The following is a 26,019-nucleotide window of genomic DNA, read 5'->3' as shown; positions in this document are numbered from 1 at the left end:
AATTTGAGAATTAAATTAGTAACATCTAAGATATCTTAATTTGTTTTTCGAATTAAAAAGGAAGCTTACCTTTCTTATGTATATGTTTGGTTTGCAACTTTGTTTGAAAGATATTACAAGGAATTATTTATTTTAGAATAAGTAAATTTTGTGGAGTTGTTCATGAAGCTGATTCTACGAACGTTGCACTTAGCATTAGTTTTGCTTCATCTCCGATGAAGCAAAGACTCTTCGATCTTTTGTAGTCATGTATCACTGTCAAAGCTCACCACCGGCATCTTCAAACAATCCATGCCCTGTCCATCACCTCTGGCTTCCGATTAAATGTTTTTGTAGCAAACCTTCTCCTCTCAGGGTATTTAAAATTTGGTCATCTCTGCCACGCATGGAAACTGATCGACGGAATGCCTAATTGAAACCTCATCTCTTGGCCCACAATGATCGCTACGGGTGCTGGGTGATAAGCGATGGGCGACAAGTGATGGGCGCGAGGTTTGGTGGAATGGGATGGTCGCAAACATGATAACGACAGTGGCCACGGGCGGAAGGTTCGGTGACGCAGTGGGTTACCGGCGAGAGGCGTGAGGTGTGGGGTTTGGTGGGCGGCGAGTTGTGAGAGTGAGAAGATAAATTAGGGCATAAGTTTCTTTATCTAATCTGACTTATTAGGTTGAATAGGAGAGAGAAATGAGGTAGTGAGGTGGCAGCCAGTGAATTGTGTGGAAAATTTATGTAACCTTTTTTTTGCAAATAGCATTACTCTTTTTTGCTTGTCCCATTTTTTATTTTTATTTAAAAAAATAAATAAATCACATTCATTAAAACAAAAAAAGACACAACACTTGCCAGAACTAATGGACAGACTAACAACAGATAAAACAAACCCACTAGACGTGGGTACAAAATAAACCACCAAACCCAAAAGCCGAGACAACTGACTACGAACAACAACCCTCAAAGAAACTAGCCCATACACTGATTAGATGGCCCATCACCGGGAGCTACTCCACTGGTGGAATCATCACGAAGCCCTGCTGCGACGGATTGTGGATATATGCTCCTCAAACTTCACCTGCTGTAATGCAGGAGATGCACAAAACCACGAGATTATTACATGTGTCACTTTCAAAATAGCTGATTGAGAAGACAAAGAGATAGCATTAAAAATACAGTAATTCCTAGTAAGAGAAATAATCCACACAATAGCTTTAACATTGATGCCACCTAGAACTCGACGAGCATCTAAGCCTAAACCACCAGGAGCCCACATATCCTCCATTGACAACTAGGGTTCATGTAACCCAAAAGGCTGCAAGAAAAGATACCAGACTGGTTTCACAAATTGACAATGACGAAAGAGATGATCTATAGATTCGCTATCAAAATGACAAAGAACACACGTAGTGGTAGGGAGCTTGTTACATCTTCTTATGGCTAAATTTTCTAGAGAAATGATCTTATTCCTCCAAACAAGCCAATTAAAGATATTGATCTTTCGCGAGCTCAAAGAGTTCCAAATGGCCTTGGATATCAGACATCGAACCCCCCATTAATCGGGAAGGAATAAAGGGATTTGACAGTAAAAAGCCAATTAAGAGTTAAATTCCACCATTTCTTATCTCCCTCTTGATCACCCTCACGCAGAACAAAGCATTCTAAGAAATGCTCCACCTCCGAATCCTCCCTAAACGGTGCTTGTTCTAACAAGTGGATAAGCTTCCTAACAGTGCTGACAATACAAGCCATCTCACGAAACGCATCAGGCCAAATCTTCATTGGAGCACATCCAAATAACCATTTGTCCTGCCAAAATAACGACTGAGATCCATTCTGAATAATTTGATTGATACGCCCCATAGAGGCGACAAATAGATGAAGATGTTACTCCAAAAAAGGAGACCCGACCTGGACGTCGAATGAACAAATTTCAATCAGAAGCACCATAATTGTAGCGCACGATCGACCAACCACACTAATTCACATCTGTTGTCAACTTCCATAACCACTTCCCAAGGAAAGCAAGATTGAAATCATTCAAGTCCAGGATACCCCACTGTCCTAACTTGCGTGGTCGGCAGATAATCTTCCAACAGACTAACTGGCATTTAGGGTTATCAATGTTAGGACCGTACCAGAGAAAGTCCCTTCTACTTTTTGTCAATATCCTCAATGACCCGGCTCAGTAGATGAAAAATAGACATCCAATATGTTGGAATGACATATAAAACTGAGTTCATTAAGGTTAATCTACCACCCAGCGACAGTTGACAAGCTTTCTACAAGGTTGATAAGTGTCTAAATGTACATATTATAATTCATGTACTATTTTATATTCGTTTTAATGAATCGATGCCATTTTGTGTTTTAATTAATTTTATTTGTGTTACAGGCCTCAAAAAAACCAAAGCGAGCTCTAGAACGCATTTGGAAAAAAAAAAAAATCGGTCTCAAAAAAAGCTTTTTAGGATCCTGACACTGTAGTAACACTGTCATATCCAAAAGGGAACACGGATATACAATTAATGGAAGTACATATGTGCTTCAACGGGATTTCATATGGAACTATCCTTTGAACAATATCAATTATAAGAAAGTTCAAACATCTACGGTGTTAACATGCTGAATTAAAATAGCTTGCATCATAGACAAATCACCTAATGGAGTCAGCACGCAAGTTCAAGTAAATCTATCTTAAACTCTTCACCTTTACATTAAGGTAGTATTTGTTTGGGGGCATTTGGAGTTACAATTAACTTGAGTAACTTGGTTTTTAGAAATCCAGTGTTTGTTTCACAAGATTTTAAAAACTCATGTAACTCATATTACATCCAATTAAAGATTTGATTTTACTTCCAAATTGGGCGTAAGTCCAAATCCCGGGAGTTCAAAATCCTTATGTGATGTATATATATATATATATATATGTGTGTGTGTGTGTGTGTGTGTGTGTGTGTGTGTGTGTGTATGTATGTATACATATACATATACACACACACACATATATATATATACACATATACATACACATATACTTATACACACACACACACACACACACACACACACACACACACACACATATATACACACATACATATATATTTTATATAAACATACATAGGTATGTTTACATATACATATATACATATGCATATATGCAAATACACACATGTATACAATACATATACATATACTCATATACATATATGTATATATATATGTATATATTCATATATACACATATATACATATACTGATATATATATTTACATAGATGTGCATATATACACACATATACATACATTTATACACGTGTTTTCAATTACAGATTTACAAATTTTTCCAAATAAATAAAAAATCTTATAATATACTAATTCCAATTACACCCAACCAAACACAAGATTTGACTGTACTGTATTTTAAAAACCAAGTATTTTTAGTTACATTGTAACTGAAAATTCACTGCATTTAAAATTACATCTAACCAAACGCCACCTAAATTACTTTGAAATCTAAGATGTATTAAATTATTATATATATATTATTCAAGATGCATAGTAGATGTTAGCTTATCCTATAAATCCATCATCTCCATCATCCTTAGTATAGTCTTGATAGCTGATAGTGTTTTCTCCAACACCTCAAATTTACAGTAAGTTCAAAACAAATGTTCACTATTATCACAATTAAGATTTCAGATGGATTAAAAATTTTAATATTTTTTTTTCTCCATCACAAACAAAAACAATGTTTTAATATTGATCTAGACAAAGAAAAAGTTGTCAACACTTCAAAACTTTCTAGACTCCAAAATCAAATCTAAACCAAAACAACACAAACCCAAAGAGAAATAACAAGTTCTTCATAACAGGATCACCAAATGATAGAGAAAAAGTGCCATTTTATTAATTTCAAATGAACTTGAAATACACTATTTAAAAGAATGGAAAAAAAAATTAAATTGAGCGGTGAAATGCTAAAAAATACATGCAAAGTGAACAGTCTATCGTCAAATTGGACCTTTTTCGACAAGAAATCAGCTCCAATCGTCGCTTTATACTAATTGCTAAAATTCTTATTCACATATCTAAATTTAGAATGAAAAATAAAATGCAAAGATCACCCACATACCAACCAAAAATAAATAAATAAATAAAATCAAGGAGGAACGAATTCAAAGGGATTACTGATTCATCAGAGACATCTTCCCAACCCTAGGGAAAGGAAAACCAAAGGATTAGGGGGAAGCCAAAAGAAATATGAGAAAGATACCGAGAAACAACATCAGATCAGGAGGCAATCAAGGGAAGCTCACCCACTGTCACCAAGGACGATGACTTTTAGAAGCATTTGCCTCCAGGACGCCATGGAATACTAGAAATCTATCGGAGAAGCAGATCGAGACTTTGCAAACCCAAATGATCTAATAAAGGTTACGTTTTTCTCTTCTTCTCTTTAGTAAACCACAAATTGAAGAAGATTGGATCCCTAATTTGGGGAAATAAGAAAAATTCCTCTCTTTTTTTTTTTTGCATATATTTAAAATGTTTTTAAATTGCATTGACTTTATATTTGAGTTTTTCTGGTGCATGCTGGAATAAAAATTATGTGGATTCATTTAATAAATAATATTTTTAATGCAAAATAATTTTAAAAACTCTAAATACAGTAGTTTGGAATTTGAATTGTGTAACATGCCATTAAAAAGACTTAAATTTCATCCAAAAAGATATGCTAAATATTATCATTTCCAATTTGGAAGAGAAAACACATTCAATCAATTATATTCTATGGTACTTGTTTGTAAAAAAAAAAAAATAATACATATAACTTCTACAATAAAACTAAGGGTTTATAGCCTAATGATATTAGGTCATCTCCAATGGATGACCCAAATCCCAAATTTAGTATCATATTTGGGTGTGGGTTGCTCCAACCCACACTTAAATTTGACCCCAAATTTGGGGTTTGAAATAGGATGACCCCAAATTTAGGATCACATTATTGTAACCCCAAATTTGGGGTCCACAAGAATATTAATTTTTTAATCATTTTTTTATTTTTATAATTATTGTAATTAAAATTATAAAATTAATAATTCATTAATATAATTATAACTAGTCATTATATATCTATAATATTAATTTTTGTGCAATTAATTACTTAATTAATAATAAAATCATTAATTAAATTAATTTATGATCAAATTTATGAAACTTGAATAGTTAAAATTTTATTGAAAAATAACCTTAATAAAAGCTAATACAATGCAAAAACTAATTTCATAACTATTTTATCTGCATTTTTCTTCTTCAGTATCTCCATAAGTTATCGGCTATCTTCTTACAATTTGCCCATTGTAGATATAAGATCAGTTTCATTCTTTTTCTTCAATTTAGCCTTTTTCATACCGATTGGACATTGGGAAGAGTTTTCACCACTATCATCATCTAGGTTAATTGAAAATTATTACAATACAGGGGATGCTGTAAATTGAGGTTCAGGTGTTATTCAAAGCAAAGAATATAACATGGGATATTATTTAGCTGATAACATATATCCTAAATGGTCAACTATTGTGCAAACTATTTTACGAGCCACGTGCACATACTTGTCATGAGACAAGAATCATGCAGAAAAGATATGGAACGTGCGTTCGGAACTCTACAAGCAAAATTTGCAATTGTTGTTGTTACTATACGTTTATGGAGTATGGATGTGTTGGGTGACATAATGAAAGCTTGTATTATCATGCATAACATGATAGTTGAGGATGAGAGAGACCTCGGCGCGCCGATTGTAGAATTGACAGTGCTTGGACCAACTGTAGAAGTCATCAAAGATAAAAATGCTCGATTTGAAAAGTTTGTGGCTTGATATAATCAAATTAAAGACAAAGAAGCTCACATTGCACTTCGCAATGGTTTGATAGAGCACTTGTGAGAGCAATATACTAATTCAGAAAATTATTCAAACCAATGAGACTATGTTCCTTTATAATATTATGTTGTAATATTAAATATTTGTTGTATGATTGTCTATGATTTTCATTGTAAAATATCTAATTAAAGCAATTTTCATGTTGCTAAAATTGTAATTAATATTTAATTAAATTATTGTTAAAAATTATTAATTTCAAGTATTTTTTTTATTGAATAGTAATAATAATATTAAAAAAAGAAGTGGAAGGAATATTTTGTGAATATGTTTTTATAGATAAAATTAAGGGTTGATGGTTGAAGTATAATTTACTATAGCATAACCAAATTTGAGATTTGGGGTAGAAATTTAGAGTTGTAGATTGGAAGTGGCCTTAATCCCATTATGAAAAACAAATGTAAAACATTTAAGAGTTCTCAAGTTCTATTCTTATTGGATATAATTGAGTGAAAATATGAAGGATGAACGATAATTTCCCAACCCACATTGTATAGTGTTTTGTCACTTTCATAAATAAAAATAAAAAAATTATGCAACAATAGTGAAGCCAGATCCAAAACTTTTGAAAAATATGGCCATAGTGGCTTTAATAATCATAGTATAAAAACAAGGGATTTTACAATTAAACACTATGTGGTCCCATGCGTTTTTATTTTTATTTAATTGTGCATGCATGACAGTTACAGAATTTTATTTATTTATTTTTATATTTTATTTAGGTTTCAAAACCCTAGCCGTCGTCTCTTTGTTTCTCCCGTTATAGATATTGGTTTGGATTAAGAAGAGGGAGAGATCTAGCTTTTTTTTTTCCCCCTCTTCTCCTTTTTTTGTTTTGGTGTGTGGTACCAGCGGCGAGGACGGGAATAAGTCTCTTCGTCAAAAATTTTGTGTCACTTACGTTGTGAGGTTCCACCGAAGAAATTTGACCTATCATAGGATTTTGGGGGTTTTGAGCGATTGACAGATAAATAAACCACATATAAATATATATATATATATATATATATATACAAATTTCTAATTTTTTATAATGGCTTATATAATTATTTTGTTAATTTGGATTTTATTGCTTAGAAAATAAAAACCATTCCTATACTGTTCACAAAATCATTTTCAGAATTTAGTAATATTTATTAATTATTTAGTGATTATTGATATTTTGCATAATGATGTTATTTAATTGATTTATGCTATATTAGCATAGTACAGATTATTTAAATGTTAACCTGACATTACCTATTCATTTGGTTGTTTATTGTTTTTTTTTATTATTATTATTATTTTTACTTATCAAATTATTTAAAGAAAAGAAACAAACCTGCTGTTGAGTGTTTAATTGTTTCAGAGATTTTATATATATATATAAATCTTATTTATGTGAACAGTATTGGTTATTTATGTTAATTGATGTTATCACATATTGGCATTAGTTTATTTGATATAATTGGAATTATTTTTGTTAGAAACGGGATCAATGAATTTCAGTATTATTACTTTGATGATAATTTTAGACACACATATTTTTGCTATAAAAACTCGTAGTCACTGGAGGTTAAACACTGACCGTGTCGATACATATTTCTGACATGAAAACTATAATTTTGCACCGTTCCGTTGGTGAAGAATAACGGCTTCTGATATTCTGGCTCAGGTCACCGAGGGTAAACTTATGAGTTCTGAAATCTAACTCGGATCACCGAGTTTAAATAAATTAGTTCTGAAGTTTTGTTTTGGCATTAGTTATTTGGGGGACTTATATACTCGATATTTTGGTAAATCAAATCTGTTTTGAATTATTTCTGATTTATGGGTTTATTTTGATATTATTCCATTATGTTACATTTTTTATGTTTTTAAAGATTATTGAACAATTTGCAATCCCGATATTTTTTAGTGGTTGCTTACTGGGCTCCCAAGCTCATTAAGTTGTTCTTAATTCTTTTCAGGTCAGAAGAAAGTTCGGGATTGTAGTTTAACGGGCTATTGAGTATTTTTTTCTCCAGTGTATTTGAGTTATATTTTCTACCTTGTCGTAGTCCTTGAAGTTGTATTTGGAAATTGATGTATTTTGTTATCGGTAAATCATGACTTTGTTAGATTATTTGCTTGAAGCAAGTTTTTAGGCTTTGCGTGCCTAATGGGTTTCTATCCTGTGGGTTCACGGCCGTTTGTCCGCCGCCGAGCCAGGTTCAGGGCGTGACACACTAAAAAAAGTTTCACATTGCTACAACAGACGGGGGAAAATTTTGCAATTAAACACTAGAAAAAGTTTCATATTGCTGCAAAACACACACACACTAACAGAGAGAGAGAGAGAGAGAGAGAGAGAGAGAGAGAGAGAGATCAATTTAAACGAAATTGTTCGTGTTATGCATCTCCGTCTCACTCGTGTCCTGACCTTTAGCTTGATACCAATGGCATGTGCGAATGTTAACTAAACGGCCCTAACGCCCTTCTTCTTAAGTTCTCCAGGTCCTCATTTCCGCGAGAGACGTAGTTCCTACTTTGGCCGGGGGGAACACCATTGTTCAAATCTTCAAGGGATACATGTCCTTGCAATACTAGAACCACCTGCTCAGTTTTCTCATTCAAAAATGAAATCAAGTTTGAACATCTTGAAGTCGGTATGGAAGACAATCAAAAGTAGAGAAACTTCCTAATAAAATTAATGATACTTTTTTTAAATTCACAGCTGGATCAGAACTTATTCATTGCAACTTCATGAAATGTGTATATATATATATATATATTGAGCAATTTTTATGAAGTGGAAAGAGTACCTGACTCATTCGAGGTCGACGATTTGCAGAAATATGTACACAAGCAGCAGCACAAGCGACCATCCGGTTCATCTCACTAGGATTATAATTATTCCCCAACCTTGGATCGACGAGAGGCTCATAATTGCCTTCCTCTAAAGCATGTGTGAGCGACGGCCTTGCCTACAGTAACAATTAAGCAGTCAAATTTGTCACTGCAAAAGCAGTGAAGATATTGAATTGCCACATGCAAGAGACTGACCAAAACAGCCAAGCTATAACTGGAAGCGTGGCTGCCACCGGGCAGCCTTCCTGTGATCAACTCCAGAAGCATGACCCCAAAGGCGTAAACATCTGCTTTATCTGTTAGCCTCCTGAAAAGTAAATACTCCGGTGCCAAATACCTGGAGAAATTGACAGGTTAGTAAAACAGAAGAAGAGTTTGTGTTACTTACAGGGCAAACAATAATAAGACACTGGCCCCAGATGCTGCAAGGTTACCCACAAAACAAAAAACAAAACAAAACAAAACAAAAGTTCTTTCATAAAACACAAGAATAACAATTACTGCGTAACAGGAATATCATTTGAACAATCTGGACTTTTCAGTAGTAACATATTTTGTTAAAATTAGAACTGAGAGAAGGGAATGACAAATTTCAGTTACCCAAGAGTACCCATGATTCTGGTTGAAACATGAGTGTTGTTATCAGGTACAACTTTTGCAAGTCCAAAATCTGCAATCTGCAAATAGCTACATGTTCATTAAATGAAAATGTTGGCTATGAATCAACAACGGATATAATACTTAGAAAGCATCTGTTCTTTGGATAAATTTTAGTTCCGTGAAAAAATTTTAGCTACAAAAGCAGGTTGAAGTTACTGAAATCACTGGCATGGTACATAACACTGAAGGATATGCTATTACTTCATATTTGGATTGCAAAATGGGAATGAGAACAAAGGAATGGGAAAAAGAAAGGAATGAGAATGAGGAATGGAGAGGATAATAAAAACTGATTAGAGGGAATGAGGATCGGGAATAGAAAGGTTTAGAGAGATGATGAAATTACGTGATGGTATCTAATAAATTATGTTTAACAATAAATATTTAACATTATTTATTATTAAATAGTTAAAAAAATAATTATTTACTTAAATTTATTATAATTAAATATTTCAAGGAAATAATTTACTTTAACATTTATTTGCTTATTAAATTATTTTAATTAAATATTTTCATTAAATAATTATAGTTCAATTATTGTAATTTCCACGTCACCAACTAATTTAATTGCAATATTTTAAGTGTTTAAAATAAAAAAAACACACAATTATAAAATAACTTGAATATCAAATTTACTTTAATTATTATAAATTTTAATTTTAATTAATTAATTTTTAAATATATTAATTAGATATGTAAATTAATTTTAAATAATAAATAAATGTGAAGAGAGGGGATCATCCATTACCCCTCTATCATTCTCCCAATTAAAGGGGGTAATGAGAATCCCCTTAATGAGATGGTTGAACCATCCTATCAAAGCAATGAAATTCTCATTGTCTAAATTCAAACAAGGACTAACATGGATGGAAGATAATAATTCTCATTAAAATCAGGACCAAAAGAAAACAGAAAGAATTTCATTTTTTCTTGGTCATTTGGTGTATTACCTTTGCTTTACTAAGTTGGATAGTGAAAATTTTAAATTTTAGCAACAAATCCATCAACCAAAATTATACTTTAGTCAACTTTGAGACTTTTATTTATATTATTTTTGTTCATCTACTTCTTTATACAGTACGTATGTTAAGGCATATTAGAACAAAAAATAATGATAAGAAAGAAAAGATAATTAAAACTTTCTCACCTTCACCTCAAAGTTGGAATCAAGAAGAATATTGGCCGGCTTAATATCACGATGAATAATCCTAGGATTACCTATAAACAGAACGATGAAAAAAAAAATCAAGAGAATGTTATGTTGCTCTCAACAGCTACAATTAACAAATGCATATATTGAAAATATCAGCTGTTTAATAAGGAAAAGAAAAGCAACAGTTACTCACAATCCTCATGCAAATAGGCTAATCCTTTAGCAGATCCTAAAGCAATTTTTGATCTCGTAGGCCAATCCATAGTTGGTCGACCTTCCCCTGCAAAAACCCAAATAATAATTCATTAAATGTAAATGATGAAGTGAATGCTAGAAACTATAAACAAACATCTAATTAAGCTCTTCAATTTATTTCGTAGTTTCCTTGCTAGCTAGTACTGAATAAATTAGAGATGCTTCGTAATCATGGTTGGTGAAGTCGGTAGCAGTTCTGGCAAACACACTCTAACAAGAACTTAACTGATCAGGTTTATTCATTGCACAGTTGATAATAGATGCATGTCAAACACACACTAACAAGAATTTTACTCGGTCTCGATCGGTTTATTCATTGCACCCATGAATTAATTAAGAAAACAATCATAAATTTGAAAGTATTACCGTGCAAATGGAAATGCAATGTGCCGTTTGGAACAAACTCACAGACAAGCAGTCTCCGTTCTTCAGAAATGCAATATCCAACCAATGAGACCAAATGTCTGTGATGCACACGACTAATAATCTCAACCTCTGCCTGAAACTCGCGCTTCTTCTGCACACCTACAGATTTCAATTGCTTGACCGCAATCTTTTTACCATTTGGAAGCACTCCTCTATGCACATAGCCAAAACCACCCTCCCCGAGCAGATTAGCAACAGAGAACCCATCTGTTGCCCTTGCTAGCTCTTGATAAGTAAAGGTACTTTGCGAGAAACCAAGGGAAATTCCAGGAGGTGGAGGAGGTAAAGAATTATCAGGACCTGAATAGCTGGACCCTATTCCTCCATTGTTGCTAAAGAAGGCAGGTGGCGGTGGCGGTGGCGGTGGAGGAGGAGGGGGTGGGGGGTGAGGTGGTGGAAATGGATGATAGGGAACAAATGGTCCCGGAGGAGGGCAAGGAGGATGCGGCGGTATTTCAAAACCATGATCAGAAGGTGGTGGAGCATTCTGCTGCCCATTCTGAGCCTGTCCACTGTGCAATTCATCTGCAAGAACACTCAGATCAATGAAAATAAAGCCGAGTCAATTCGATTGTCGAATCCGGCAATGCCTACCAGATATGATAGTAAAACTTGCAAACTGAACAACAAAAACTGTAAGTTTTGATAGAAATTACACTATACAAATGCAACTCTTGTATAATTCTATAATTATCAAAAACATTCTTAGATGCAGATAAAGTTAGATTTTGCACTTAAACTTAACAAAACTTGGCTGTATATCAAATACGTAGTAACGATAATGAAAATGAAGAAAGCAAATTCTGCTGGTAATTACACGAAACAAATACAATTATTGAATAATTCTATAGTCATCAAAAGCCTTGTGAGATGCAGACAGAACCAGATTCTCCAAAATGATTGTGAGAAAAGCCAAGTAATTTGTGCAAATATCATAGTTTGAGCTCCTTAATTTTGCTTCATATGTAAGCCATAAAAGAAGAGATTCTCCAGTTAAGGCTTAAAAATTCAAGCTCCATTCAACTTCGGTTCAACCAAAGGAGCTCTAACACCAAAAGACCATTTTTTTTTTTTTTTGAAACCCTAGTGCTATAAACCCAAACTCCAGTCCAGGTATAAAACCAGGAGAAATTGGAGAAACAAATAATGGTAATACCTTCACAATGAGGCGAAGGTGGAGCATTTTGCTGGCCATTCTGAGCCTGTCCACCGTGCAATTCATCTACTAGAACACTCAGATCAATGAAAATAAAGTCAAGTCAATTCATTTCTCGACTCCAGCAATGCCTGCCAGATATTATAGTAAAACTTGCTAGTGCAACGAATTAGCAGTATTAATAATGAAAAACGCACCATAAGTTCTGATAGAAATTACACTAAACAAATAAATACAACTCTTGTATAATTCTATAATTATCAAAAGCATACTGAGATGCAGATAAAGTTAGATTTTGTAGTTAAAATTAAAGAAACATGGTTGTATATCAAATTAGCAGTAATGGTAGTGAAAATGAACAACAAAGAATGCAAATTCTACTTGAAATCATACAAAACAAATGCAATTTTTGAATAATTCTATAGTAAGCAAATGTCTTGTGAGATGCAGATAGAACCAGATTTAACAAAATGATTGTGAGAAAAGCCAACCAATTTGTGCAAATATCATAGTTTGAGCTTCTTGATTTCATTTCACATTTAAGCCATAAAAGAAGAGAGTTAAAGGCTAAAAAATTAAAACTCTATTCAACTTGGGCTCATCCAAAGGAGCTCTAACACCAAAAGACCATTTTCTTTGGAAACCCTATCGCTACCAACCAGTGTAGTTAGAATCGTACGGTTCTCGATACGAATCTTACGATTCATATCGTTTTTCATCCGTAACGGTTCGAATCTAATAAAAGAATCGAAATTGATCTAGAATCGTGAATGAATCGTTTGAATCTGTCTCGAATCGGTCGAATCGATATGAATCGAGAAGATCAACGATTCCTAGTTAATACAAGTTTTGAATTAGAAAAATCAAAAGAAAAAGGAAGAATAAAAAAAGAGTAAGAAACATAGGAGGAAGGAGAAATTTTTGTTGTTTTATTCCAACATCCTCAACATAGGCATTTTTATACCATCTCTTCATCTTTCTCGACATTCTTCTCTTTTACTTTTTAAATTCTTTTATTATAATGCATGCGATCAACTATTTTTAATTATTATAAAAAGTTTTTTTAAATTAGTGATTATTTAATTAATCTTTAAATTTGTTATCCAAAAACAAATTCAAAGATTAATTAAAAGATAATGTTTTTTTTTAAATTTTAATATCAAATTAATTTGTTATCTTAAAACTCTTGTTATGAAAAGAAATCTTTTTAATTTAAAAACTAATCTTTAACATAATTTAATCTTTTTGTGATTATTATATTGATTTTTAAATCTGAACTATTTTTGAAATAACTAATGTTTTTTTTAAATATATATAGGTTTGCTTAATACTTGAAAATGTCTTCTAAGCTCAAAACAGGATCTCAAACTAAGAAAATGTCTTCCAAACTAGTTTATATTTAATTCATGGCTTAGAATTTTTATTTTTTTATTTTTTATATAATCATGTTATATATATATATATATGACTTTGAAATGTTGAACCGAATCTTAAGATTCGATTCGATTCACGATACTCGATTCACAAATTTAGAATTTCGATTCACGATTCGAATCTCGATTTGACTACCTTGATCTCTGGTCAAGGTTAAAAACTAGGGGAAATTGGAGAAACAAGTAAAGGTAGTACCTTTACGATGAGGGGGAGACGGAGCATTCTGCTGCCCATCCTGAGCCTGTCCACCTTGCAATATGTCTGCAAAAACACTCAGATCAATGAAAATAAAAGTCAAGTCAGTTCATATTTCGAATCCGGCAATGCCTACCAGATATTATAGTAAAACTTGCTGGTGCATCAATGTAGCGGTAATGATATTGGAAATGAACAACAAAACCGTAAGTTTTGATAGAAATTACACTAAACAAATGAAACTCTTGCATAATTTTATAATTATCAAAAGCATTCTAAGATGCGGATAAAGTTAGATTTTGTAGTAGAACTTAACGAAACTTGGCTGTATATCAAATAAGTAGTAACGATAATGAAAATGAACAACAAAGGAAGCAAATTATGCTGGTAATCACACGAAACAAATACAATTATTGAATAATTCTATAGTCATCAAAAGCCTTGTGAGATGCAGATAGAACCAGATTCAACAAAATGACTGAGGAAAGCCAAGTAATCTGTGCAAATATCATAGTTTGCGCTCCTAATCGTTTCATATGTAAGCCATAAAAGAAGAGATTTCTCGAGTTAAGGCTAAAAAATTCAAGCTCCATTCAACTTTGGTTCATTTAAAGGAGCTCTAACACCAAAAGACCATTTTCTTTTAAAACCCTAGTGCCATCAACCAGGTCTCCAATTCAGGTAAAAAACGAGGGGAAATTTGGGGGACAAGTAAAGGTAATACCTTTATGACGAGGCGGAGGTGGAGCATTTTGCTGCCCGTTCTGAGCCTGTTCACCTTGCAATTCATATGCAAAAACACTCAGATTTGTTAGATTTTATATTTTAGTACCAGTGGGCCCTATATGGGCTCTATATGGGCTTAGGAGTTTCACACCAAAAAGTCTCAAGACTTAATGGCTCAACCCTTATACCTATATATAAACCCATTACACTTCTATCACACAACCGATGTGGTACTATATTTCCAACATCTTCCCTCAAGTTCAACTCGGTCGAAGTTGCTCAGACTTATACACCAAAGGTCTATTTACCAGGACTTGTACACTACTTTGTGTTTCGGAGGTCCTACACATATGGACTTGTACACTACTTGTGCCTCAGAGGTCCTACACACATGGACTTGTACACCACTTGTGTAAACATATATTGGGCTCCACTATATTTCTCTGATGCAATGTTAGATTTTATATTTTGGTACTAGTGGGCTCTATGTGGGCTCTATATGGGCTCTATATGGGTTTAGGAGTCTTACATCAAAAAGTCTCAAGACTTAATGGCTCAACCCCTATACCTATATATAAACCTATTACACTTCTATCACACAACCGATGTAGTACTATATTCCAACAAGATCAATAAAAATAAAAGTAAAGTCAATTCATTTGTCGAATCCGGCAATGCTGCCAGATATTATAGGAAAACTTGCTGGTGCAACGAATTAGCAGTATTGATAATGAAAATGCACAACAAAAACCATTAGTTCTGATAGAAATTGCACCAAAAAAATACAAGTCTTGTATAATTCTATAATTATCAAAAGCATTCTAAGATGCGGATAAAGTTAGATTTTGTAGTAAAACTTAATGAAACTTGGCTGTACATCAAATTAGCTGTCATGAAAATGAAAATGAACAACAAGAATGCAAATTCTGCTGGTAATCATACAAAATAAACAAAATTTTTGAATAATTCTATAGTCATCAAAAGCCTTGTGAGATGCAGATAGAACCAGATCTTCAACAAAATGATTGTGAGAAAAGCCAAGTAATTTGTGCAAATATCATATTTTGAGCAACTTAATTTCATTTCATATGTAAGCCATAAAAGAAGAGATTTCTCCAGTTAAGGCTAAAAAATTCAAGCTCCATTCAACATCGGTTCATCAAACGGAGCTCTAACACTAAAAGACCATTTTTTTTTTAAATCCTAGTGCTATCAACCAAATCTCCAGTCCAGGTATAAAACTAAGGGAAATTAGAGAAACAAGTAATGGTAGTACCTTCACAACGAGGCGGAGGTGGAGTATTTTGCAGACCGTTCTGAGCCTGTCCACCTTGCAATTCATCTGCAAGAACACTCACATCAATGAAAATAAAAGTCCAGTCAATTCATCTCTTAAATCTGGCAATGCCTGCCGGATATTATAGTAAAACTTGCTGGTGCAACGAATTAGCAGTATTGATAATGAAAATGAACAACAAAAGCCCTAAGTTGGATAGAAATTTCACTAAACAAACACAACTCTTGTATGATTCTGTAATTATCAAAAGCATTCTGAGATGCGGATGAAGTTAGATTTTGTAGTAAAACTTAACGAAACTTGGCTGTATATCAAATTAGCTGTAATGATAATGAAAATGAACAACATAGAATGCTAATTCTGCTGGTAATCATACAAAAGAAATACAATTAATGAATAATTCTATATTTATCAAAAGCCTCGTCAGGTGCAAATAGAACCAGATTCAACAAAAATGATTGTGAGAAAAGCCAAGTATCATAGTTTGAGCTTCTAAATTTCGTTTCACATGTAAGCCATAAAAGAAGAGATCTCTGCAGTTAAGGCTAAAAACTTAAACCTCTATTCAACTTCGGTTCATCCAAAGCAGCTCTAACACCAAAAGACCATTATCTTTTGAAACCCTATTGTCATCAACTAAATCTCGGTCAAGGTATATTACTAGGGGAAATTGAAGAAACAAGTGAAGGTAGTACCCTTACGACAAGGCGGAGCTGGAGCATTCTGCTGCCCACTCTGAGCCTGTCCACCATGCAATTCATCTGCAAGAACACTCAGTTCAATGAAAATAAAAGTCAAGTTAGTTTATAGGTCCAATTCGGCAATGCCTACCAGATATTCTCGTAAAACTTGTTGGTGCATCGAATTAGCAGTAGTGATAATGAAAATGAATAACAAAGAATGAACAACAAGGAATGCAAATTCTGCTGGTAATTATACAAAAGAAATACAATTAATGAATAATTCTATAGTCATCAAAAGCCTTGTGAGATGCAGATATAACCAGATTCAACAAAATGATTGTGAGAAAAGCAGAGTAATTCGTGCAAATATGATAGTTTGAGCAACTTAATTTTGTTTCATATGTAGGCCAAAAAGAAGAGATTTCTTCAGTTAAGGCTAAAAAAATCAAGCTCCATTTACCTTCAATTCATCAAACGGAGCTTTAACACCAAAAGACACTTTTTTTTTAAACCCTAGTGCTATCAACCAAATCTCCAGTCCAGGTATAAAGCTAGGGAAAATTGGAGAAATAAGTAAAGGAGGTACCATTAAGACAAGGTGGAGGTGGGGCACTCTGCTGGCCGTTCTGAGCCTGCCCACCTTGCAATTCATCTGCAAAAACACTCAGATCAATGAAAATAAAAGTCAAGTCATTTCATCTATCGAATTCGGCAATGATTGCCAGATATTATCATAAAACTTGCTAGTACAACAAAAATTAGCGGCACTGATAATGAAAATGAACAACAAAAACCATCAATTCTGATAGAAATTACACTTGACAAATACAACTCTTGCATGATAATATAATTATCAGAAGCATTCTGAGATGCAGGTAAAGTTAGGTTATTGTTGTAAAACTTAACGAAACTTGGCTGTATTTCAAATTCGTAGTAACAATAATGAAAATAAACAACAAAGAAAGCAAATTCTGCTGGTAATTATACGAAACAAATACAATTATTGAATAATTCTATAGTCATCAAAAGCCTTGTGAGTTGCAGATAGAACAATATTTTCCAAAATTATTGTGAGAAAAGCCAAGTAATTTGTGCAAATATCATAGTTTGAGCTCCTTAATTTCGTTTCATATGTAAGCCATAAAAGAAAAGATTTCTCCAGTTAAGGCCAAAAAACTCAAGCTCCATTAAACTTCGATTCATCCGAAGGACGAGCTCTAACACCAAAAGACCATTTTCTTTTGGTGATCAACCAGATCTCTGGTCCAAGTATAAAACTAGGGGAAATTGGAGAAAGAAGTAAAAGTTGTACCTTTACTAGGAGGCGGAGGTGGAGCACTCTGGTGCCCATTCTGAGACTGTCCACCTTGCAATTCATCTACAAGAATGCTCAGATCAATGAAAATAAAAGTCAAGTCAATTCATTTGTCAAATCCGGCAATGCTTGCCTGATATTGTAGTAAAACTTGCTTGTGCAACAAATTAGCTGTATTGATAATGAAAATGAACAACAAAAACCATAATTTCTGATAGAAATTACACTAAACAAATACAGCTATTGTATAATTCTATAATTAACAAAAGCATTCTGAGATGCGGATAAAGTTAAATTTTGTAGTAAAAATTAATGAAAAACTTGGCTGTATATCAAATTAGCAGTAAATGATAATGAAAATGAACAACAAAGAATGCAAATTCTGCTGGTATTCATACAAAATAAATACAATTAATGAATTATGCTATGGTCATCAAAAGCCTTGTGAGATGCAGATAGAACCAAATTTTCTAAAATGATTGTGAGAAAAGCCAAGTAATTTGTGCAAATATCATAGTTTGAGCCAGATGAATTGCAAACCCAGAACCGGTTTCATACAACATCTCCTTCATCTGCTTTTCTTCACTTCTCTTTCCCCGCAAACTGAGCACTCAATATTTTCTCTGTCCTGGTGCAAGACCAAGAGAAAAGAAGACTGTTGTATCCTGGGAGAACATCGCCATTTGATCCTGTTGCACTGAAAAAGGAGGCGAATTTGTTCTTAAGGTTAGTGCATCGGTACGCCTCAGTCAACCCGTTTCTCTGCCTTCATCAACGCCAATTTTTAACTTATAATCATCAAAACCCTTGTGAGATGCAGATAGAACCAGATTTTCCAAACTGATTGCGAGAAAAGCCAAGGAATTTGTCCAAATATCATAGTTTGAGCTTCTTAATTTCGTTTCATATGTAAGCCATAAAAGAAGAGATTTCTGCAGTTAAGGCTAAGAAAATCAAGCTCCATTCAACTTCAGTTCATCCAAAGTAGCTCTAACACCAAAAAACCATTTTCTTTTGAAACCCTAGTGCTATCAACCAGATCTCTAGCCCAGGAATAAAACAAGGGAAAATTAAAGAAACAAGTAAAGGTATACCTTTACGATGAGGCAGAGGTGGAGCATTCTGCTGCCCATTCTGAGCCTGTCCACCATGCAATTCATCTGGATAAACACTCAGATCAATGAAAATAAAAGTCTAGTCAGTTCATTTGTCGAATCCAGCAATGCCTAACAGATATTATAGTAAAACTTGCTGGTGTATCGAATCAGTAGTAGTGATAATGAAAATGAACAAGAAAAACCGCAAGTTCTGATAGAAATTATAATGAACAAACACAACTATTGTATAATTCTATAATTATGAAAAGCATTCTAAGATGCAGATAAAGTTAAATTTTGTAGTAAAACTTAATGAAACTTGGCTATATATCAAATTAGTAGTAGTAATATTGAAAATAAACAGCAAAGAAAGCAAATTCTGCTGGTAATCATACAACACAAACGCAATTATTGAATAATTCTATAGCCATCAAAAGCCTTGTGAGATGCAGATAGAACCAGATTTAACAAAATGATTGTGAGAAAAGCCAAGTAATTTGTGCAAATGTCATAGTTTGATCAACTTAATTTCATTTCATATGTAAGCCACAAAATAAGAGATTTCTCCAATTAAGACTAAAAAATTCAAGCTCCATTCAACTTCAGTTCATCAAACAGAGCCCTAAAACCAAAAGAAATTTTTTTTGAAACCCTGGTGCTATCAACCAAATCTCCAGTCTAGGTATAAACTAGGGGAAATTAGAGAAACAAGTAAAGGTAGTACCTTTACGACGAGGCAGAGATAGAGAATTTTTCTGCTTATTCTGAGCCTGCCCACCACGCGATGTATCTGCAAGAACACTCAGATCAATGAAAATAAAATTCAAGCCAATTCATCTGTCAAATTCGGCAATGCCTGCCAGATATTATAGTAAAACTTGCCGTTACAGTAAATTAGCAGTATTGATAATGAAAATGAACAACAAAAACCGTAAGTTCTGATAGAAATTACACTAAACAAATACAACTCTTGTATAATTCTATAATTATCAAAAGCATTCTGAGATGCAGATAAAGTTTTGTAGTAAAACTTAACGAAACTTGGTTGTATATCAAATTAGCAGTAATGATAATCAACATAAGCAGGAAAAAAAAAAACCATGTCTGCTGGTAAAGTGGTAATTATACGAAACAAATAGAATTATTGAATAATCCTATAATCATCAAAAGCCTTCAGATAGAACCAGATTTTCCAAAATTATTGTCAGAAAAGGCAAGGAATTTGTCCAAATATTATAGTTTGACTTCTTAATTTCATTTCATATACAATTAAGCCATAAAAGAAGAGATTTTCCCAAGTCAAAGTTAAAAAATTCAGGGTCATCAAAAGGTGTCGAGTTAAAGACTCGTTACAAGTAATACTGGTAATAAATCACTAGCTGTGAGTGCGGGTTTGCAACCCAAATTTTTCATCCCGGTTAAAAATGCATGAGTTGAATGTTACTTTCTAAAATTCAGGCTACATTCCAACTTCACTTCATCCAAAGGAGCTCCATCACCAAAATGCCATTTTCTTTTAAAACAAAACTTAGCTCTATTGCTCTATTAACCAGATCTCCATTCCAGGTATAAAACTAGTGAAAATCGGAGAAACAAGAAAAGATGGTACTTCTACGATGTTGAGGCGTTCTTGTACGTTCCGACGGGCACCTACAGCTCCAGTAGAGAAGAAGCAGGATCAACAAAGCGACAACGCCGACCACGATCCCAGCAACCGCTTGACCGGACAAAGACATCTTTTTCACAAATAAACGCGATCGAGTTCGAGTTGGCCAACTATTTGTTTATCAATAAATTGCTTCCCTCTCTCTCCTGTTAAACGTGTTAAAATTAATATTTTGTATTCATTGGAGTGGGTTCCACAAAATGGAACTTTGTTGTTTTCTGGTTGTTGTAGGCACTACCTCCCGGATTCTCCATTGACCATTCAAAAAGCCTTCAAGCTTTTCATTTTCTCTAGAGAGCAACCCTCCTAAATTACTCAATAAAAATTCAGTTTTCGTTGTGGTTTATATTTGAATCTGGTATAAATATTATAAATGGATACTTATAACTGTGGCAATAATACTGTAGTAGTTAATTTATCAGTATTATTACTATTTTACCTATCAGTGTATTTTAGACTGTTGGATTGAATCAATCCTGATTGTTCATTCAACCTTTAAATATCTATAAATATCTCTTTTATATATTGTAAAATTTATAGAAGAGAAAAAGAAAAAAAGATAAGAGGAAAAAAGAAGAAGAAATAAATTAATAAATATTCAAAAGTGTTTGATAAATATTCTGGCTTTTTAATTTTTTTATACTTATAATATAGTTATGAGAATTTATATATATATTAATATTGAAGATGAGTAATTAGTTGCTTATACAATGTAATCAAATTTTTTTTATTATTCCTTTTTTAGAGAGAGTGTGTGTGTGTGAGGCACAAAAGAGAGTGTGGGAGTGGGACCGAAAATACCCTATCAATTTGTCCCCATCTCCTTAAATGGGATGGGGATTGGAGTCCTCTTCCCACCTCACAGGTCTCATCATCGATTAATATTTTTTAATTATTTATATTTTTATTATTATAATTTTTAAATTATTGTTTTTTGAAATATTTCTCAAATGCCGTCAAATAAATTTTTTTTCATAATTAATCATTTATATATATAATTATTGAATAATTCTCAAAATACGAATCAAAAACTTATTGATGTATTAGATTGTATAATTATACAATTATATATTTTATATTTATAGTTTGTTGTATATTGAAAAATATTTTGATATTATTTTTAAGTTTTTTATATATTATTTTGTGAAGATTTATGTTTAATGATTTTTATGTTTTTTATGGGTGTATTGGTATTAAATAATTTTAAAAAAAATTATAAGTATATTAGCATGAAGAATTCCAGTGAGAACGAGGATAGGAGTATTTTTTTTTTCCCTCGTGGGAATTCGGGGACAGGGATTCCCCGTCACCGTCCTTGGCTGGGGCGGGGATGGGGAAGCCACTCCCCATCCCCATCCCGTTTTCACTCCTACCAACCTAAAATAATTTGCTAAATTAAAATTCTTATTAAATATGAAATAATATTTTTTAAAAATTTAATGGATTAAAAAATATAAATTATTAATTTATTAAATACATTAAAAAAATATCATATAAAATTCATAATATTGAAGTTTTTTATACTGCTTCTATTTTTAAATTTTATTTAATTTCTAAAATATGCATTAAGTCATTCGGGTTTTTTTTTTCATATGTGTATTAAATATAATCCCACCCTTAAGTTTTTGTAAAATTCACACTATATTTAATATATTTTCCTCATGTTTGAAGGTTTGCCATTGCTAGATATCCTTTCTCGGAGAAATATTTTTTTTTCATAATATTGCAAGTACATATGTGTTTTGCTGGGATGTCACATGGAACTTTCCTCTCAACAATATCAATTGTATACCTCGAGTATATATATATATATGGGAAAACATCATTTAGGGACGTCCCTATATTTTAAATCTAGGGATGTTTTTAAATTTAAGTTGTTGGATCATCATCCGATGGTTGATTGATTATATAAACACCTGCATGACTTTTTTTACTCGTTTCACTGATCGATGTACAATCACTGTAGAATCGCGGTTTCTACATTCATAATGATAAGAAATCAGTCGATTTTTCATCCGATGATTACTTATGGACGTCTCAGATTTGAAATCTGGGAGCGTCCCCTAGATGATGGGTTCTCTATATATATATATATATATATATATATATATATATATATATATATATATATATATATATATATATATGTATATCATTTGTAACAAAGTTCAAACATCAATGACGTTATCATGCCGAAGACAGCTTGCATCTTAGACAATCACCAAATGAAGTCAGCACACAAGTTCTAGTAAATCTAATCTAAACTCTTCACTTCAACATTAAATTACTTTGGAATCCAACGTGTATTAAATTACAATATATATTATTTTAGATGCATACTAATAGATATTAGGCTTATTAGCATATCTTGTAAATCCATCATCTTCATGATCTTTCGTTAATATAGTCTTGATAGCTGATACAGTTTTTCCATCTCAAATTTACAGCAAGTCGAAAATAAATGTTCACTATTATCAGAATTAAGATTTCACACAGGTTAAAAATTTAAATATTGTTTTTTCTCCATCACAAACAAAAAAAAGTCGTCAGCAATTCAAAATTTTTTGGACTCCAAAATCAAATCAAAACTAAGAGGGATTTGATTGCAAAAAATGAAATGATGGGAATTGGAGGACTAATGCAAATGAAGAATAACGACGAATGTATAGAAACGAAAACTATGTGTTAGTTCCTCCGGTGTAGTTTGTGGGTATTAAGTAACACTTAAGCACTCATAGAAGTCTCACACAAACCAATAAAGAAAAAGCACACAAACACAAGCGAGACACACAGCGTTGATAACTCCGGGTTCAGGTCCCACTCGCCTACGTCCGGGGGCCAAGCCCGGGAGATAAACAATCCACTAAAAGAGGTAAAAAATAGATGAGTACAAACACTTGTCACTCACACTCTCAACAATAAAAGATCACTACCCTCTCTAGATTGTTTGGTGCTCACACACTCTTCTCAAAAGAGTCACTCAAGAGTCGCACCTACGATCTGACGAGGTAACTTATATAGACGCCTCAACGTCCCAAATATAGCACATACCTCTTTTAGAATCTCCGCTGACTACTAATTTAAAAACTGCTAGAAATTAGTCATTGCGACTCACGATTGTAACATGAATTTGACATACGTACGACTCGCCGACTGACTCGAGTTACGGTTACGTTGCGGACGACCTCAAGACCCATCAACCTCCCGGTCATGCTTAGTCCGAGTCGATGCAGTCAAATCTCCCGATCCCGACTGCAGGCAACTAGCCTACCTCCTCGGGTTCCTCATCACGCAGTCCCTCGCAAGGGCGCTGCGTCCCTTGTGCGTCTTCACGAAACTTGCCAAACTTAGTCTTCAATCTTCCAAGTTTGGTCTTCAAAGATTCTCCAAACTTGATCTTCGATTCACCCAAGTTTGGTCCTCAAATCTTGCCTTGATAGACTTGATGATTCTCATCAAATCATATCTCCTTTTATTCACACCATGAATAGATCTTTTCTTTAATTAAGCTCCACCATATTTAGTCTTGATCAAATCACCTAAATATGGTCTCGATATGATCTTGTCTTCGAGTTGTAATGCATCGCAAAAAATAACTCCATCGAGATCTTTAAGATAGCTTTCACCAGTGATCTTCGAGATATTTGGCTCCATGTTGAGGACTTACTCAAAAATAAGCTCCACCAAGATCTTCGAGATGTTTGCCTTTGCACTCAAGTCTTCTCATCATGTCACCATGTCTTTGCACATCATCAATTATGCTTTGTCACCCTTGGTTGCCACGTCACTTGGTCTAGGTGTCAAATCATGCCAATAAATAGTGCGGTTGCACTAACACTATGTTTGTTTGTAAATGATTAGGAGAGTAGTGCATTGGGAATGAAAAAAATAAATAAATAAATATGATTAAATGGCTCTTTCAACTTTTATACAAATAAATAATATTATACACGTAATAATTAGTTTTTTAAGTGATAATTGTTTTTTTAATATTTAAATTTTAAAATTACTTAATTATTATAAATAAATATTTAATTTTAATAGCTCATTTGGATCATTAATTAATTATTAATTATCGACATTAATCATATATCAAAACTGGAGAGCTTTCTATAAAAATTAAATTACTAATTATAATTTTTTATTTTTTTAATAATTTTTTATACTTTGACTTTAACAATTGAATGTTAAAAAATGAATGTAAAAAAAAATAATAAATTACAAAAATGGTATGATAGAATACATGTTCCCTCATATTAACATTAATTTCTGTAATATAATAAATTCTCAAATTAATCACAAGAAAATATATGTTCCTCCATATTAACAGCAATCTCAATTGAGCACCCAAAATCCAACCTCAACAAGCTCCTCCACCACCGGAGCTCGCCGGAATCCGAGGAGAAGAGAGAATGGAGAGATATGAAGGCGAGAGGAAGGGAGATAGGTAACAGAGTTTGCCCTCATGGAAATGCTAATGCAAGGGTAAAAATGCCATTTTAGCATCAAGTTATCATCTAGTAATGAGAATCCTCTCAAAGTTGGAAGGATTGTGATTATCCATGACACATGTTTTCACTCTTTGCTCATGCCTCTCTCAATCCCATGCATGCATGCACACCCAAACAAAGGATTAGGTCCATTGAGAGCCCATTTCCATTCCAAGCATCGCATCCAAACGCCCCATAAAGTAACACAACCCCTGAGAGAAATAACAAGCACCATACCACAGGATCACAAAATTACAGAAAAAAGGTGTCATTTTATTAATTTCAAATGAACTTAAAATATACTATTGAAAAGAATGGAAAAGAAACTAAATCGAGAGGTCAAATGTTAAAATTTACATGCAAAGTGAACAGACTATCCTCAAAGGTTAAGATTTTCTCTTCATCTCTAAGGTTGTCAATTGGCCCAGGGGGGAGAACCCAATTCCCCATCCAGTCCGGATTGAAAAGGGGGACAATTTTTTGGGGTCAGGGCTGAGATGTGAAAAAAATTATAATTCCCCGTCGCGGGGTGGGAGAATACCCTCTCCGCCCAGGCCAGACCCAAAATATTAAATATTTAATTAAAATGTTATATATAGATATATATATTATCCATATTTATATAAAAATTGAACAAAAATCCAAACTACTAATAATTAAACGAATATTAGTGATGAGCCAATGGCCCTTCAACATGTGA

At 33.2% G+C, this 26,019-nt stretch overlaps 1 protein-coding gene across 1 annotated transcript; it reads right to left on the bottom strand.

Annotated features, from left to right (window-relative positions):
* Positions 1-8,161: 8,161 nt before the first annotated feature.
* Positions 8,162-20,899, bottom strand: LOC120260135 (proline-rich receptor-like protein kinase PERK3). The gene is made up of 17 exons (XM_039267575.1): positions 20,773-20,899; positions 19,888-19,953; positions 19,161-19,226; positions 18,064-18,129; positions 17,338-17,403; positions 16,764-16,829; positions 16,048-16,113; positions 14,770-14,823; positions 14,046-14,111; positions 12,417-12,482; positions 11,201-11,785; positions 10,773-10,859; positions 10,574-10,644; positions 9,367-9,443; positions 8,962-9,103; positions 8,721-8,882; positions 8,162-8,511 (listed from the first exon to the last, which is right to left on the bottom strand). Exons 1-17 carry the CDS (start codon positions 20,897-20,899, stop codon positions 8,371-8,373), a joined length of 1,974 nt encoding a protein of 657 aa, XP_039123509.1. The 3' UTR covers positions 8,162-8,370.
* Positions 20,900-26,019: the final 5,120 nt, after the last annotated feature.

The sequence above is a fragment of the Dioscorea cayenensis genome, chromosome 5 (assembly GCF_009730915.1).
Source record: "Dioscorea cayenensis subsp. rotundata cultivar TDr96_F1 chromosome 5, TDr96_F1_v2_PseudoChromosome.rev07_lg8_w22 25.fasta, whole genome shotgun sequence".
Taxonomy (NCBI): Eukaryota; Viridiplantae; Streptophyta; class Magnoliopsida; order Dioscoreales; family Dioscoreaceae; genus Dioscorea; species Dioscorea cayenensis.
Note: the sequence above shows the minus strand (reverse complement) of the source record. Positions and strands in the feature narration are given on the sequence as shown.

What these genes read in the sequence shown, in the direction of transcription:
- LOC120260135 (XM_039267575.1), bottom strand. Translation starts at nt 20,899, where the DNA reads ATGTCTTTGTCCGGTCAAGCGGTTGCTGGGATCGTGGTCGGCGTTGTC. An exon ending in AACGCCTCAACATCGTAGAA is followed by an intron (nt 19,954 to 20,772) that starts GTACCATCTTTT and finishes GTGTTCTTGCAG; the next exon opens with ATACATCGCGTGGTGGGCAG. An exon ending in AGCCTATTTGCATGAGGATT is followed by an intron (nt 10,645 to 10,772) that starts GTGAGTAACTGT and finishes TTCTGTTTATAG; the next exon opens with GTAATCCTAGGATTATTCAT.